This window comes from Vicia villosa, linkage group LG5 (assembly GCF_029867415.1).
Source record: "Vicia villosa cultivar HV-30 ecotype Madison, WI linkage group LG5, Vvil1.0, whole genome shotgun sequence".
NCBI lineage: Eukaryota > Viridiplantae > Streptophyta > Magnoliopsida > Fabales > Fabaceae > Vicia > Vicia villosa.
The window spans coordinates 155,759,698-155,777,055 of NC_081184.1; the positions used below are offsets into that span (position 1 = coordinate 155,759,698).

A 17,358-nucleotide genomic window follows, 5' to 3' on the forward strand; every position below is an offset into this window, starting at 1 on the left:
TGAGAATACGAAGTCCTACTAGATGACGAACTTAGCTTACCATTAAAGACCAAAGAAAATCCCGAAGACCTATCCCATATTAAAAATTTGAAGGAGTACAACTCGATACACTACTACTAAAAACCCATTTAACAACGGTTAGGAAAGATATATAACCACGCGGGACTAGGCGTTGTTATGTAGCGTGTGTGGTTGTATATGCGATACTTACAATTACGGTCTTGAGACCGTTGTTGTATTCTAGAAAATGCACGCCATATCACAACCATTAGTTAACCCAACCGTTGTGAAATAGATGACAAATTTCAGGTTAACTCTAACCATAATTAAGATATTAACTAAGGTAAAAATAACAATGCCTAAAAATAAGTTGTAAGTACCTCCTAATAATACAATAATGATGTTTCATCAATAATGCAAGTCAAAATCGCTAAATTCTTAATGAAACCGCAACCTCGACACTGTCACTATTACAAACATTCATATATACGGTGAGTGTACTCAAATTATGAGAGGGTTGCTAATGAAGTCCATTGAGAAGAACTAGAACCTCTCCCAAACACACTGCAAAATTTAGCACACCATAAGTGTCACCAAATCTCTCATTATTTCCAATAGTTTACAAGTCTTCCACAGTAATTTATTTAGCAGTACATATATAATTCAAACATGCATGCATAATCAACAACCAATTAACCATGACAAGTTGAAGAAAACTCCTCTATGCGACGATGACAATAAGCAATCATTTTATCCTTTGGTGGCAAGTTGTCTTTAATGGCAAGATGATTCAGAAAATTGATCTTCCATGAAGAGATGGATGGACATTTTAATGGGTTAAGTACCTGCATTGACCCAATTTCCTCCCATATTGGAAGCCAACAAGTGATCCATCCAAGAGCAAGATCAAGATACCCAATATTGTTCCCTCCAAAGAATTTCTTCCCATTTATCTCCTCTTCTAATTTCTCCATTACTTCTTTTGCTTCCTTTAAATACTTCTCTCCTTCTTCTCCTTTTCTCACCATTGCTCTCCATGAACCTAACGCAAGCTAGAATTTATACACACAAAATAGGGTTTTGAAACAGATGACAAATTTATAAGTATAATATCAAATTTGAAAGAAAAAGAAAATGCTCACAAAATTATTGTGTAGATAGTTTTTAAATTGATTCAAATCTTTGAAATATTTTTTTTTAGGTTAGAACATTATATAATTTTAAATAAAAATTCAAAAATATCGTTTTTTATAACATTAATGTTAGAATTTAAAACCACAATGTTGGTGAAAATTTAGTAATTAAGTGTGGAGAGGGAGAGAGATGAATTAGAGAGAATATAATTGAGAGTGAAAATGTACTTTCAGCATTCTCATTATATTGATACTTTAAAGGTATATACACAAGTCTAATTGATTGGAATACAAGCAACTAACTGAAAAAACAGAAAAATTGAAATGTCAGTCTATAACCCGGGTAATGGTACCTAGTTACAGGTATTTTAAAATTAATTATCAATACAATGGTAGCCAGGTACCAAAAATACAGTACCCGGTTACATCTATTTTAAAAGCCAATTTCTAATACAGTGGTAACCTAGTTATTAAAACATAGTAATCATTTACAACACTTGAATTATGTGATTTTCATAACAATTAAATATTCATACTCATGGAGTACATCCAAAAGCTAACACTGAGATACATGATTTTTTTGCAAATGTTTAGTCTTGCTTGGAGAATCGAAGAAGAATTTAAACGAGAGGTTGAAGATTTGATGACGAGCTTTAGAAACACGGGATTTTCTCCTAAATAGAAATAAGACGGAATATATAGAATGTAAGTTCAGTAAAAAGAGAAGTGTTTCTAACCTAGAAATGAAAGTTGGAGATCATATGATCCCACAAGTCACACGATTTAAATATCTTGGGTCTGTAATATGGAGAAATAGAAGTGGATGTAAATCATCGAATTCCAGCTAGGTGGTTGAAATAGAGAAAGGCTTTAGGGATTTCACGTGACAGAAAGTATTGTTCAAATTGACGGAAATTTTTTATCGGATTGTGGTAAAACGTGCGATTTTGTATTAGACAGAATATTGGACGCTTAATCGACACGAGACTAAAGTTAAGTGTGACAGAGATTAGGATATATGATAATACTAGACAAGATAAAATAAGAAATAAAAATCTTAGAAAGTTTATTTGGATAACATTGTGTAAGAGAAGACCTATAAATTATGTGGTAAATAGATTAGATTGGATAGAGAGAAATCAAATAGTTGGAAATAAAAGGAGATCTAAGAATCCGATTAAAAATTTTATTAATTTTTTTCAAAATTAACAATTTAAATAAAAATATTGTCCTGAATAAAAATTATGGAAGAAGTTTATTATATATATACACACACCCCGCATTACTTATTAGAATAGGATTTAGTTGTTCTATTAGATATTTATATTAAGACTAGTTAAACTTTATGAGCATAGAGAGAAAGAGATAGATTATTACCTTCTCATCAGATAACTTAGCCCAAAATCGAGCACGAGATCTTTCATAAGGATGACGAGACAGCAACGGATATTGCTTCCATGTTTCATCAATGTATTCAAGAATAATCAATGACTCTGCAATTGATTTCTTGCCATGAACAAGAACCGGAACTTTTTTATGAACCGGGTTCAATTCCAAAAGGAGATTGCTTTTGTTGAAGATATCTTCTTCTATATACTCATAATCAACACCTTTGAGCTTTAGAGCCCATTCAACTCTTCTACCAACTGGACTCAATAAAAAGTTGAGCACCTTCACATCTTGATTTCCCATAATTTTTGTTTCATTTCATATGTTTTTCAAATCTTTTATGAGTAAATATAATTTTCTTGTACATGTTAGTTTATTGTTGATTCTTGAACTTTCTTTAAACTTTCTGTGTCATTTTCTTTATTTTAGAGACGGCGATTTTGACTCAATGCCATCGAACCACGTACGTTTTTCATTTTTATCTTTTTATTTGTTGGCAAAAAGTTACTTGACAATGGTGTATAAAAATGTTATCCAAGTTAGGTTTCAAATTATAAAAATAAATAAAATGATGCATCACAATTAGAATGAAGATTTGTAAAACACATGTTATGGATATGAATGTTAAAATACATTAGACTCTAATGTATTGGACAATTTTTCTTAAAGCAGAACCTAATCACCCCGACTGATAGAGGGTAAATAGTTTTCTAAAACCTTAAAAAATACTTTTAGTCTCGGCAAATATAGGTTACTTCAATTTTAGGTTTTATTTGGGTTGATTTTTTATTTCCTGTTTTGAAATCTTCAAAAATAAAATCAATTTTATTTTAAGTTTAAAAAAATTTCAAAGTTTAAAATTGTTTTGTGTCGTCCACATGATCTGACAAGATTCAAGAGTGAATTTTTATAAAATAAAGGACTAAATAGATAGATTTTTACTCTAATTAGAAGCAAGACGATTGCCTTCCAACGCATCAATTATCGTCCAATTCAATCAGAAAAATGCTTGCATAACATGTTGCATCAGTCGCGAACAATTTCAACCGCTCTTAATATATATAAGGTCAAACAAGTTGTTTGAGATATTCAATTTCATTTTTACTCTAACATTATTTCTGGTTTTTTTAATTGACTTGGACATTGGAGTGTCAACCTTGCAGGTCCGCCCAGCTTCGTCGCATCAGAAGTATTATTCCACCGATGTTAGACGTAACTCCACCGTTTCATCTTCTATTTCTAGTTCCTAACCAAATAGTAATGATGTATGTGGGAATCAAATTTTGATTCCTGCTGATTTCAACAAAAAACCACTATTTTCCCATCAAAGATCACGATCATCAATCTCCTTTCTTGAAACTTTAATCTCCTCCTCAGAGAGATCTATTATCAGATTCATCAAGCATGATGACATCCCAAATCACTCAATCTTCCATTCAAAGACAAGTTGATGTTGTAGCCGCTGAAGTCCGAAACACAATACCAATTTAAAAAAAATCATGTAAGCAATTAAACTCGATGTTTTAATTTTGTACCTTCTTTATTTTCTTATCAAAATGTCAATCAACGGATGCATCAAAGTTCATAAACATAATCTCTATATCAGTTTAATTGCATCACAAATGAACCCATACTACATGTGAATGCTTGTCTCCAACAGTTAAGTTAAATAATATCGTGTCCTTGTTAGTTAGAATTTTTCGACAAACCTCAAAATCCAACTTAGCTAAGAGGAAGATAAGGAAACTTCGGACGAAGGTTTTGGTGATGTTCAAGAGTGTGGTTGACGTGCATACTAACGACATTTCCATGTGAAAGTGGCGAATTAAGGTGTTGAAGTCTAGCCTAGAGAAAGGGTTATGGACTTAGTATTTTTTTTCCAGGTAACCAATATAGACATTTCAACCAAGGCAATTGATTCGATCAAAACAGTTGAAGGCTACAAATGTGGTTGAATAACCACTTGGTGGCCTTGTCCGTATTAGAAAGACGCGTGGAAGCGGTTTCTTGCTACATGTGTTCGTAAACATGGCGTTCAGTGGAGAAAAGTTTGGCCGTAGCAGTTATTTGTATTTTAGTATAAATAGTAGCTCCAATAAAGAAATTAAGGAGGTCAAATTTACTATCAAACTCACAAAAACTCAGAATACCAAGCAAATAAAGAAATGAGTTCCAAGAGTGCAATGTATGTTTGATCACCAATTTCCATTTATACAAAGCCTTACTTTCAAATTTAATTTATGTTTCTTTGTTTTTCATGGTCGAACCCTTTACTTTTTCAGTCAAAGTTTCACTTTAACTTGATTTTATTTTTTCATGGTCGAACCCTTTACTTTTTCAGTCAAAGTTTCACTTTAACTTGATTTTATTTTCATAACGTAACTTCGATCATTGTCAAAACCACTCACATTCATACTATTTTCACATTATTTTAACAAATTCACACACATTGTTGCGAGACTCTCTAGTCGATCTCGCAAGTAACCTCTAACATGAGACTAGCGGTGTTCACTAGTTTTTAAGATAAACAAATTGGCACTTCTAATGAAACTTTGTGCGATATATAACTTACTCAGAAAATCAAATAAAACTCAAACATGCATGCATAATCAACAACCAATTAACCATAATGAGTTGAAGAAAACTATTCTATGTAACGACGATAATATACAATCATTTTATCCTTTGGTGGCAAGTTGTTTTTAATGATAGGATGATTCAGAAAGTTGATCTTCCATGAAGAGATGGATGGACATTTTAATGGGTCAAGTACCTGCATTGCCCCAATTTCCTCCCAAATTGGAAGCCAACAAGTGATCCATCCAAGAGCAAGATCAAGATACCCAATATTGTTCCCTCCAAAGAATTTCTTTCCATTTATCTCCTCTTCAAACTTCTCCATTACTTCTTTTGCTTCCTCTAGGGCCCTTTCCCCTTCTTCCCCTTTCCTTACCATTGCTTTCCATGAAGCCCACACAAGCTACAATTTACACACACATAAATATATATATAATAAGACTAGTTAAATTTGATGCACATAAAGAAAAGGAGATAAATTATTACCTTCTCATCCGATAACTTAGCCCAAAATCGAGCACGAGATCTTTCATAAGGATGGAGGGGCATCAAAGGACATTGCTTCCATGTTTCATCAATGTATTCAAGAATAACCAATGACTCTGCAATTGATTTCTTGCCATGAACAAGAACCGGAACTTTTTTATGAACCGGGTTCAATTCCAAAAGGAGATTGCTTTTGTTGAAGATATCTTCTTCTATATACTCATAATCAACACCTTTGAGCTTTAGAGCCCATTCAACTCTTCTACCAACTGGACTCAATAAAAAGTTAAGCAGCTTCACATCTTGGTTTTCCATCATTTTTGTTTCATATCAAATCTTTTTTTCCTTTATGTCTAAGTAAAGTTTTCTTGTGCATGCAAGTTTATTGTGGTTCTTGAACTTTCTTCAAACTTCCTATGTCATTTTCTATATTTTAGAGACGCCAATTTTGACCAAATGCCATTGAGCCATGTAGTTTTTCACTTTAATCCTTTTCTTTTATGGCGGAAAGTTACTTGACAATGGTGTATAAAAAGTTATCCAGGTTCGGTTTGAAATTATAAAAATAAAATTATTCATCACAATTAAATGGATGGAACTATATGTTGATTTATGCCGTAACCAACATTATATAAGGACACGTAGAATGTTAAATGAAGATTTGTCAAACACATGTCATGACTTAATGCAATAACTTTTGGTGTATTTGGATGTGTTGATTGGAAATTTTTAATAAACTTAAAATTTTAAATAAATTAAATAATTTAATTGAAATTTATTAGTATTTTTTAATAGAATAATTTAATTGAGCCAGATTTAAAATTTTGAAAATAGGAATCAATTTAAAATAATTTAAATTTTAAAGACACCGATTTAGAAATTTCAAAAATTATTAAGTACTACTTTTTAATTTTTTGAAAAATTTGGGGTTAATTTAGAATTTTTAAAAAATATGGAGATCAACTTTAAAATGTTAAAAAGATTAATAATAATCAATTTGTTATTTAGAGTGATAGAGGCATTTTAAATTTCTTATATTTTTTTTATGTTATTTAAAATTTCTTATATTTTTTACTTTTATGATAAAGACAATTATTGAATAAAAAAATGAAAAAAATAAAGAAAAAGAGGGGGCATAAAACTTAATAGATCAAAAAGTTAGTAAAAACTATAGTTGGACATGTCCTATCTACTTCTCAAAAAAATTCAAAATCACATATTGGAAGTGAAATCCACCAAGTGTTATAATAATCAACAACAAAAACTACATTGCATAATCTATCTGTACTTGCATTTTCTTCTCTAAAAATATGAGATATCTTGATTCTAAAGGAACATATAGTGTGTAAAGTATTCTTCTATTTAAACAAAAGATGATTTGAGATGCTATTCACATTAGAAAATGCTCGAATGACCAATATTTAGTCAGTTTCAAGACAAAGATTTCTCTGATTCCTCCTGTTAGAATATTCAATATGAAACATGATTCCATGCAATTAAGTTATAAAGGAGATGTAAACTTCAATCTTAGGAGAGAAAAATCCCTAGAAACGTTCCAAAATTATCCCTAAATATGCCAATACAAGTTGATATTTTAGAATTTCTTCTTGAACTTTCATCCGTGTTGCACTTAATCAAATTATGACTAAAAACACCAATTAACTTGTATGATCCTAGATGCAGGAGGAGGTTGACATTTGATTTTAAAGCATTTAATAATCGTAAACTCACGAATTGAGGAGTACATGTGCCCCTAGTAGATGTTATATAGATCATCTATTTAACATGAAGAATGTCTTTATCAAAATCAATTTTATCATTTTGAAACTTGATATCGTTTCTTGTGTGTCAAGTTTTTCAAAGAATTACTATGATAAGAGTCATAACTGTGGAACCTTGCTTTGCAAGTAATTATCAAGACAGTGTATTTTGATGATGACATCTGCAAAGTAAAATAATAGTGGCATCCATCATGATAAGGATACAATAAAGGATAAGTCAAACAATGCACTTAAGAGGTTAAGATGCAGGCCATGAGTATAAAGGTTTGGTAAAAATGACTATCAGATAAATGCAAACAAGTTGAATCCTACCAAAAGCCTCAAAAAGATCTCAAGCAAGTGTCAACACACAAAAAAATCGCAACTGACAAAGGCTTAGAGAATTTATCCTAAATTAGTAAGTGATTGAAACTACGTAAAAACAAATGGACTTTTTCATATAGAAGTACATGGCTATAAGCACACACACTAAAACTTTTTTCTCAAATGATTTGCCAAAAAAAAGACTATGAAAAACATATAGAAGTTGTATAGAACATGATGAGAGTGGTCAAAAAGCCATAAAATAATCTTTTACTTTATTTAGTCGGTTGGAGCAAAAGCTAACTGAATAGATTGGCGCAAACTAGAGGCACGAGAAAAGTTGAATGCACCCGAATTTTATACAACGACTATATATCTTATTTTTTCATATTGGGAACTTATATACGTTTATTTTCAAATATTAACCTATTATAAAAAGTTACAATCTATTAATTAATGGCTTTTTGCTTAAATGATATTTCTTTTTTTGGGAACTTTAAGCCTATAAATAAATGTCCCTTTTCTCATCTAAATCATCCAAAACATGAATTTGTGTATTTACATTCACTTTCTCTCTCTAAAGTTTTATTTTAACTTTCTTTCATTAGTTCTTATGGCTAAATGTTTTTGTGAGGAAAGTATCATTTGTGAGTGAGGTCTCTTGTGTAATTTTGGAAGGGTAGAATTGTGTAAATTCACCAAGGTAACTACGTTTATAAACCTTGGTTTAATATTGTCCAAATAGGGATTATATATATATATATATATATATATATATATATGTGTGTGTGTGTGTGTGTGTGTGTGTGTGTGTGTGTGTGTGTGTGTGTGTGTGTGTGTGTGTGTGTGTGTGTGTGTGTGTGTGTGTGCGCGCGCGCGCGCGTGTGTGTGGTTCTAAGCTAAATCCATTAAAAGTTTATTTGTGGAGATTGTGTGATCAGTTCCTATATGTATATGTTAAGGATTATCTAGCTTTGATAATCTTCCCTTATTTGTTTATTGGTTGAGGATTAGTCGATATAAAAAATCTTCATAGGTTTTGAGATCAGCCCGGTTAAAATTTCAAGGTTATTTGGTTATCCTGTTAAAACCAAAAGGGAGTGCATATAATTTTTGGAACTTGAAGACTAACCTCGACAAGATCTATGCTCATGGAGAGATGAATAACTGCTTCAATCTACAGTTGCGAAGGAAGCTTGGCCACTTTACTTTTAACAAGTTATTAGAGAGAAAACGCAAACGCCCACATCATTCGTCTTGTAATAATTTTGATGAAGGACAAACACCATTTCCTTGTATAAGAGGGTTCGTGAGTCTTTCCTACTAAAAGCTCTCAAGTATTATAAGAAACTCTCAAAATCAAGTCTTTGGGAGAAGAATAACTCCTTTTTTTTTTACCGAACCTCTATAATTTCCGCTATTCTTCTTCTTCATTTAACTTTTTAATTTTCACACTTTAAATATTTTATTTTTCACTTCTTAGACTTAGAATTTTTTTTTTCAAACACTGACTTAAATTGTCAAATTTTCACCCCCTTCTTGTGTGTGAAGTCTCAAGTCCAACAATAGCCATATTCTGAATTTGAGAGCTCTAACTTCTACCAGCAAATTCGAATAAGCTTTCATAACTAGTCCTATCAATGTTCATGTCAAACAATCGCTGAATCCAATTCAAGAAAAATAAGGTGTATCTATATTTAAAAAATAAGAGGTATGTAGTTTCTACATCATGATTGAAGAACTCTGCAGCTAATGTCAGCAAAAAAATACACACAATTGTTTCCTTTTCTGTATATGTCAGATATGATAAAATATAAGTTAGATATAATATTAACGCAACACTTCCATCTAATTCTGAGTTTCCAAGGAATTGACACCAGATCAAGATGAGAGAATTATTTGAAAACAGTGCGAGAATCAGTTTCAACCCATAACTTCTTCCAACCTTTATCTGTAGCAATCTCAATGCATATGAAAAATACCACAAAATTATGCCAGAATCAGTTGAGGCCAACTAAGAACTTCAGCAAAAGTCAAGATAAAACTTCCCTTATGGTCACGGAAGATCCCACCACAACCTGTAGAACCAGAGACAAGACAAAAAGTCACACCTACATTACATTTTATCCAAACAGCATTAGGGGGTTCCAAATCACTAAAATACACAAATTGAGTGGGGGGAATGATTGATATATCAAATCTTTTAATTAAGAAAAAGTCTTACTAAGAGTGCTTGTAGGGAATCTTAGACCTGGAGAAAGAAAGATGAATTTGGGCCATCAAGTTTGCACAAGCAGAATTGAAATGAAGTTGTATCTCATTGAATCTGAAACTATTTCTAGCATTCCAAATAATGTTAATCAAGAAAATGCAAGTTGACATGACCATGGAAGAACTTAGAGGGGATCTTCTAGCAATGCAAGATTCAATGACTCTAGAATTACTAGAAATTTGATAGTTGAGCTTTAGCAAGTTACCAAGCCAAATCCATAATCTGGCCTTAAAAAGGACAATTGTAGAAAATATGATCAATGTCTTCCATATTCCTTTGGAAATTGAAAACCTTAAAACAAATGAGTAATCTTTATATTGTAATTGATCGTCCAGGGAGATTTTATTTTGAAGCATCCTCCACACTAAAAGATACTTTGATGGAAGAATATGATTACTCCAAATAAGCTGAGCCCAAGGATTGATAGGATGATTAGGATGCTTGAATATATAGGCCTTCTTTAGATTAAGAATATTGTTCCCATTGTTTTGCCACATCAACTGATCCCTACTAGTACTATCAGTCAAAACTATATTTCCCAATTTCTCTTCTAGAAATGGAAAATGATCATACCAAGCAATAGGAAAATTCCAAGAATTATTGGTTAAAAAATCTGTCACTTTGTAGTTGAAATTAAAATCATTATACAATGAGGAGATTCTATCAATGTAATATATCAAAGGGATTCCACACCAGTTGCCTTTCTAAAAATTAATGTTTGTTCCTTGACCCAATATCCAACTCGAATTCTCCTTCACCAAATTGAACTCTGTCTTGATCCTATGTCAGATCGAAGAGGGAACGTGATGAGAAATCCTACCAGATGGTCTCAAAACTCTAAGTCTTAGGATATCATTCCAATCTTCATCAGAGTTATAGAAATCAAAACACAACTTCATGTTTGATGTGTCATTAAGGGACAATAAATATCTAAGACCATTCCCACCATTTACTTAAGGTTTGCACACTTTCTTCATAGAGATTGTAACCATCTTCATCTTGTTAATCGAGCCACTCCAAATAAATTTCCTAGATGTTCTCTCAATACTTTTTAGCAGCGAAACAGACCATGCATAAACACCAACTAAGTGAGTGATCATTGATTGAATAACAGCTTGTACAAGGAGAACTATACATGTCACAGGAAAAAGAGAAGCTTTCCAAGCATACATCTTAGAAATCAATTTATGTGCAAAGTTTTGTAAGTGCCTAACTTTAGGTCTCCCTTAAATATCGGGACCCCCAGATAAATGAAGGGAAGTGAACCCTTACTAAATCTTGTAAAAACTAGAAGGCCATTAAGCTTAGATTTATCAATACCACCGACAAACAATGTAGATTTGGAGGTATTAAAGATAAGACCTGATGCTTTAGCATACTTGGAGAAGAACGAGAAAAGAGTCCTAAGGTTGGATTTTGAGCATTTACAAAAAAAATTAAGATGTCATTCGCATATAAAGTATGACTGGGAAAATGAGTATTCTTGAATCCAGTCATAGATTTGACCGCCCCATCCAACACCAACTTCAAAATACCCTTGCTGAGAACTTCCTCTACCAAGCAAAACAAAAGAGGAGATAGCGAGTCTCTTTGTCTGACCCTTCTACCACATTTGAAATAATCATGAAAAGACTCATTCACCATCACAAAAACATGAGCAGATGAAAGAGTAGAGCTTATCCAACTAGAAAATTTGTGGCTGAACCCAAAGCCGTTAAGAACTTGAAGAAGAAACTCCCAATCAAGAGTGTCAAAGGTTGTGTGCACATCTACCTTGATGTCCAGGTTACCTCCAAAACTCTTCCTATCTAGAAGGTTGATTGCATATGACGTAAGACAGATACAATCTCTGATATTTCTCCCTATAATAAAACCTTTTTGCTATTTGGAAATGAGATGTGGAATAAGATAAGCTAACCTGCCTTCCAGAACTTTGTTAATGACTGTAAACTTAAAGTTGGACAAAGCTATCAGCCTGAACTTGTCAAGAAAATCGGCATCATTGGTTTAAGGAATCAAAACAATAATGCTCACATTGTAGTTTGGCATGATCCATTCCTTGTTGAAAAATTGAAGCACTACACTACTAACATCAATCTTCACGAAATCCCAAAAAGTATGTTATAAAACTCCCCCGAATCCATCTGGTCCTGGAGTGGTGTTTTTCTTTAAGCTGAAAACCGCACATTTAGTTTCCTCCATGGAAGGACAAGAAGTAAGGATCGAGTTATCATAGATGATAGAATAGAAACCTTTATGAAAACAGGTTGTCGAGTTTCATCATTCCTACATGGTAAAGAAAGCGAGTCAGTGCACAACAGTTTAATATATATGTGATATAATTAGAAGGGGCTTATAATAATAAATAATGGTAGTAATGGAAATACTCACAACAACAAATCATCACCATTTTCCGCTCAATATTGTAAATTCTACGTGGTTTTTTCTTGCAACTTGGGACCACTATTTGCAGTTCTGTAAATTGGTTAGAGAATTGAAACATTAGAAAGCAAAAAATCAAACACTAACAAACCATAGAAAAAAATCAAGTTTCTTTTCTATTATGGTTTTCATTTTCCATTTTATATGCAAGTTCTCCATAATAGAACATACTGAAAGCATTAAACAAAAAATAATAAAATAGTTATCATAAACATTGTAATCATGATCTATAGCACAGAAAATGTATTTTTAACATTTTCACTCATTTCTTAAAGGTCATTCCAGTGGGCTTTCCACTTAACTTTTGAAGAAATTTTCCAATAGTCTGGGATTTCACAAAGTGCAAAATCACAAAATATTTCTAAAACTTCAAAAGAAACTAAAATAAAAACCAGACATGAAAAAAAATCAAATTTGAGAAGAAAACAAACGATAAAATCATAAATAAAAAGAAAACAAACACCATCGACAATGAAACCAGACTATACGAAATCAACATATCTGTGTAGTCTAGTATGCGTTGTTGGTGAAAGCCATAACTGCAACTTTGGAAGACAAAACACATAGTTAAGAGGCAAATAAATTTTTGAAGCAGATAGAAGAAAAATCAAAACAAAAAGCAACTACGTTTTTGTTTAGAGGAATAAATAGATCGGTTGAGGTTGTTAGAGGAAGAGACACCAAACATTTCCTATTGGTCCAGATCTTAAAAAATCATAATAAGTATTAACGAAATAGAACACAAGGCTTAAAGATTTTATATTCACATGATTGCTGAAACAAAAACCGTAAAAATTCGATATTTTTCATACAATGAGATGGATAAGTGTAAAATCCCATAATATTTGTAAAAATTCAAAAGAAACTAAAATAAAAATCAGACATAATATTTCTCACATAATCATACCTAACTATTTTACCTTTAAAACTTTATTGTGGTTGACGACGAAGGAAGTTAGAAACCTAGAGATGAAACTTGAATAACCTAGAAAATAAAGAAGAGCAAAGTTAAAAGCCAAATGGAGAGGGTTTTGATAGTCTTGTAATCTATCATCACTCAAAAACATCAAATTCAATTTCCATTTTAAAAACCCTAAGTACAAATTTTCCCCTTTTGTTATGAACACCAACAAAATCAAAACCCTAACTTTCCCGATTCTTTTTGTTTTCTCACATAATCATATCTTACTATTTTACCTTCAAAACCTTGTTGTTGTTGACGATGAAGAAAGTTAGAAACCTGGACAAGGAAGTTAGAAACCTGGAGATCAAACTTGAATAATCTGGAAATTAAAGAAGAGCAAATATTACCTTAAATCTCTGTAAATCCAATATCTTTCATAACTGAATATTTACCTTGAAAAACTTTGATTGTAGATCTCTGTAAATCCTCACAGAACCATGTAGTCAGTGTTGAAGAAAAGGAAGAGGGAAGAAAAAAAGAGGAAGATTGAGGCAGCATAAGAGACAAGAAATTAGAAGAGAAAGAGAGCGGCTAAGGGTATGGGTGAGAATAGGCTAGGTCGAGCTAGGCTTTGCCAAGTATAAGCCTGACCTGTCAAAAATTTCAAAGCCTAAGTCTGACATGTGGCCTATCAAAGGCTTATTTTAAGCCCTAAGTCTGGCTTTTCGAAGGCATGTTTGGCCTAAGAGCCTACATAATATCCTATTTTATTTGAGCATTTGTAAATAAGAAACTTAACTAATGTTTAAATAGACTAACAAATTAAAAGATCAACAAGACTAAATGCTTATTTGCGTTGACTTGTTCAAATTTATCTATTATCATAAATTTTGTGATACTATTTGTTTGAGAGAAGTTATGAAAACAACTTATGACATTGTTCGTAAGGTTTTTGCAGTTAATTTTCATCAGTTCTTCAAAATGACTGAGTTTGATTTTTTTTATTTTAATTTAAAGTATAAATACAATATTATAATAATAATAATTAAACTATAATATTAAATACAATTTGCATTTAATTTACATTCTCTCTTATCTTTTCTATAACCAACAACTAATTAAAATTATTATTACATTTTTTTAATCAATTTTTTTCAAAAAAATCACAAGACAAATTATTATGTTTTTACTTTTCTTGATAAATGTTATATTTGTTTTTTGTCTTATATTTTGGGACAAAAAAAGAATATATATTTGACTCGTGTTTACAAATAGAAGGATAAATTAAGCTAATATTTGCTCCTGAAATAAAAAAGACTGCAAAAAAATCAACCGAAAAAATTAAAACTAGCACCACATTCATTTCTCTTTTTCCACTTTCGATTCTCTCCTTCATTTTTCTCTCTTTCCCTCTCTATCATCTCTATCTCTCTCTTAATTTTATTCTCTCTCTTGATTAAATTTTGTTTTTTATTGATGAGTGAGAGTGAGATTAAGAGAGAGATAAAGAGAATGGAGAGGAAATGAGAGAAAAATGAAGGAGAGGATCCAAGTCCCTCTTTTTCTCTCATATATCATAATACAAAAGAAAAAAATAATAATTACAAAGAAGCCATGAAGCTTCAAGCAATAATGTGAACTAAATTGGACTATGACCTCACCTGTCAACAATTTCTGCTAGCTAGTCACATGACCACTTGGATATGATCTTTATAATAAATACAATAACTGCAAAATGCAGAAATATTAAAAGATTAAATCATTAAATTTAAAATGTTGTGTACATTGAACAAAGCATTCTCTATTTTTCTATAAATTCTCTTCTGCTGTGGCTTATCCCTTATAAATTCTGATAAATAAGTACCACCGAAGCAACTTTTAAAAACCACAATAATGTTTCTGACTACAGTGTCCCCCACAAGGGATATCTATCGATTTTAATTTTTTTAATATAAAGTCACGACAATGATAAACTTTATTCAAATAAATATAGTACTGTTGTTCTTCCATTCTACTGTCCGTATTTTTCAAACTAAGATACCATTACCATTAAATTATTTTTTATCAGAATATAATATTTTTATTTAATGGTTTTGGATCTCTCTTTATTTTTTATATAAACAGCAGAGGAATTGGATTCCAAATTGTAGCAGTTCATATTTGATCATTTTAATTGTAATAATGAATTGGAACTTTTGTTCCTATGCCGCATGCAAAATAAAATGGAATATAATTATAAATAATCTGTCCATACTTTTTCTCTTCATTCATGTACATGATTAATATAGGTATTTGGAATAAAAAAATTAAAAATTACAAAAAGTTAAAAATGATTAATATATTTAGATATTATTTTGTGAAAACTATTTAAAATTAGATAAGATTTGAGATTGATTTTTAAAATTTATTTCAACCAAACCGAATTGTATGCATATATATTTTAATTTTATTAATACAATATATTACGTTAATTTATTAATATTTAATATTTTTTTTAATAATATTTATTATTATAATTTAGTATATTTATTTTTATTATTTTATTTATTTATTTTATTCTTAATTAATCATTCTATTTTTTTTAATATTACTTTTAATACAAACATATTATTTAATAGTATTTTATAAAAATATATAATTTATAGTTTAAATATTTAAAAATTAATATAAAATTGACTCAAACTACAAATAAATTTATTTTTAAATTAAATAATGTGTTGTCTAAAAGTGGATTCAAAGCACACCACAAACATCCTTAATTATTACTTTAAAATGCTTTGCTTAGTCATTGATTGTGAAAAAAAATTAAAATAACCATGTTTGATAAAAAATATACAAGAAAAACCATGTTTTCAGGTAAATTACCAAACTGTCTAGGTTTGGGACTGACTGGAAGTGAATGCGCCAGACCATTTGACGCATATATACCCAACTAGCCAATCCATTTGGCGTAAACCCTAAAAAAATTAGGGCAAATGGGAGTAGCCAATCCAATTGGCGCATGCACTCCTATAACAACACATAGGCGCCATTTCATTTGGCTACTATGTGTTGTGTCTTTTTTTTTTTAAAATTTTACTTGTTTCCGGTATTTTCGCACACCGGTTCGGGTATATATCTGATAAATCGATTCTGGAAAGGGTCTGAAAAATCGATTTTGGAAAAACAGAAGAATATGTCTGAATAATGTTTGCCTTGGCAATTTCGGTTATTCACTAAAGCACAATTTATTGATGAAAAACGGAGGCAAGGTTACAAGAGGCGGTAAGCGAAACTGATACGTTGCATTAAAAAAAAAATACAGATTATACTAAACTTGCGACGATGTCGAGCCACGATTAGGGCATCTTTTGATATTGTGCCCCACCTGACGGCAAATGCTGCATTTTCGTTCCATTTTGTCGCGGACGTCCATTTCGGTTCTAATCCGTGTACTATTCGGACGCCCTTTTTTCTTTCGCCGCATTGCGTCGTTGTGCCAAACTACCTCTCCATCATACTCAGGCCAGTAATCCTCCTTGGCCACCACAGGAAACGCAACACTGTAAACTCTGAGCAATGTCTGAGTCTTGTAAATCGGAGACAGTAGTGATATAGCGTCGCGGTGGGCATACGCACATGCAGCTATGACGTGTGAGCAAGGCATACGAAAAGCTTGAAACCTTCCACAGTCGCACCAATCTTCGTCGAGAAGAACCCTATATTGTTGCCTTGGCAGTCCCTCATTGTGGTCAATTGTCTCGCGCACACTGAACGTGCGATTGAATCGGTCGAAAGAAGTCACCTGATGAGTGTTCGCTTTTGCCGATTGCTGTTGCATAAATTTCATGCAACTATCGCTTAATAGTTGACCAGCTTGCCTAACATCACCCCATCTCCTGCCTCTTGTTGAGAAGAGTGAAGCCATCCTAAAGTATGTGGCCTCCACAAGTGCTGTGATTGGAAGGTTACGGATGCCTTTGAAAACGCCATTCATGGATTCCACAAGATTAGTTGTCATATGGCCCCATCGCACGCCATTGTCGTATGCCCTTGTCCATTTGTCCCTGGAAAGATTATCTACCCAAGTAC

At 31.8% G+C, this 17,358-nt stretch overlaps 2 protein-coding genes across 2 annotated transcripts; both read right to left on the reverse strand.

Annotated features, from left to right (window-relative positions):
- Positions 1 to 310: 310 nt before the first annotated feature.
- On the reverse strand, positions 311 to 2,912 carry LOC131603369 (probable glutathione S-transferase). Its single transcript, XM_058875671.1, has 2 exons — positions 2,511 to 2,912; positions 311 to 1,052 (listed from the first exon to the last, which is right to left on the reverse strand). The coding sequence occupies exons 1-2, from the start codon at positions 2,823 to 2,825 to the stop codon at positions 693 to 695; spliced, it is 675 nt and encodes a 224-aa protein (XP_058731654.1). The 5' UTR covers positions 2,826 to 2,912; the 3' UTR covers positions 311 to 692.
- A 1,812-nt stretch (positions 2,913 to 4,724) lies between these two features.
- LOC131607887 (probable glutathione S-transferase) lies at positions 4,725 to 6,055 on the reverse strand. Its single transcript, XM_058879839.1, has 2 exons — positions 5,586 to 6,055; positions 4,725 to 5,502 (listed from the first exon to the last, which is right to left on the reverse strand). The coding sequence occupies exons 1-2, from the start codon at positions 5,901 to 5,903 to the stop codon at positions 5,167 to 5,169; spliced, it is 654 nt and encodes a 217-aa protein (XP_058735822.1). The 5' UTR covers positions 5,904 to 6,055; the 3' UTR covers positions 4,725 to 5,166.
- Between the last annotated feature and the right edge of the window lie 11,303 nt (positions 6,056 to 17,358).

Excerpts from the sequence above, each read along its gene's own strand:
- LOC131603369 (XM_058875671.1), bottom strand. The coding sequence starts at position 2,825 with ATGGGAAATCAAGATGTGAAGGTGCTCAACTTTTTATTGAGTCCAGTT. Across the intron at positions 1,053-2,510 it reads CTAAGTTATCTGATGAGAAG|CTTGCGTTAGGTTCATGGAG; the intron begins GTAATAATCTAT and ends TATAAATTCTAG.
- LOC131607887 (XM_058879839.1), bottom strand. The coding sequence starts at position 5,903 with ATGATGGAAAACCAAGATGTGAAGCTGCTTAACTTTTTATTGAGTCCA. Across the intron at positions 5,503-5,585 it reads CTAAGTTATCGGATGAGAAG|CTTGTGTGGGCTTCATGGAA; the intron begins GTAATAATTTAT and ends TGTAAATTGTAG.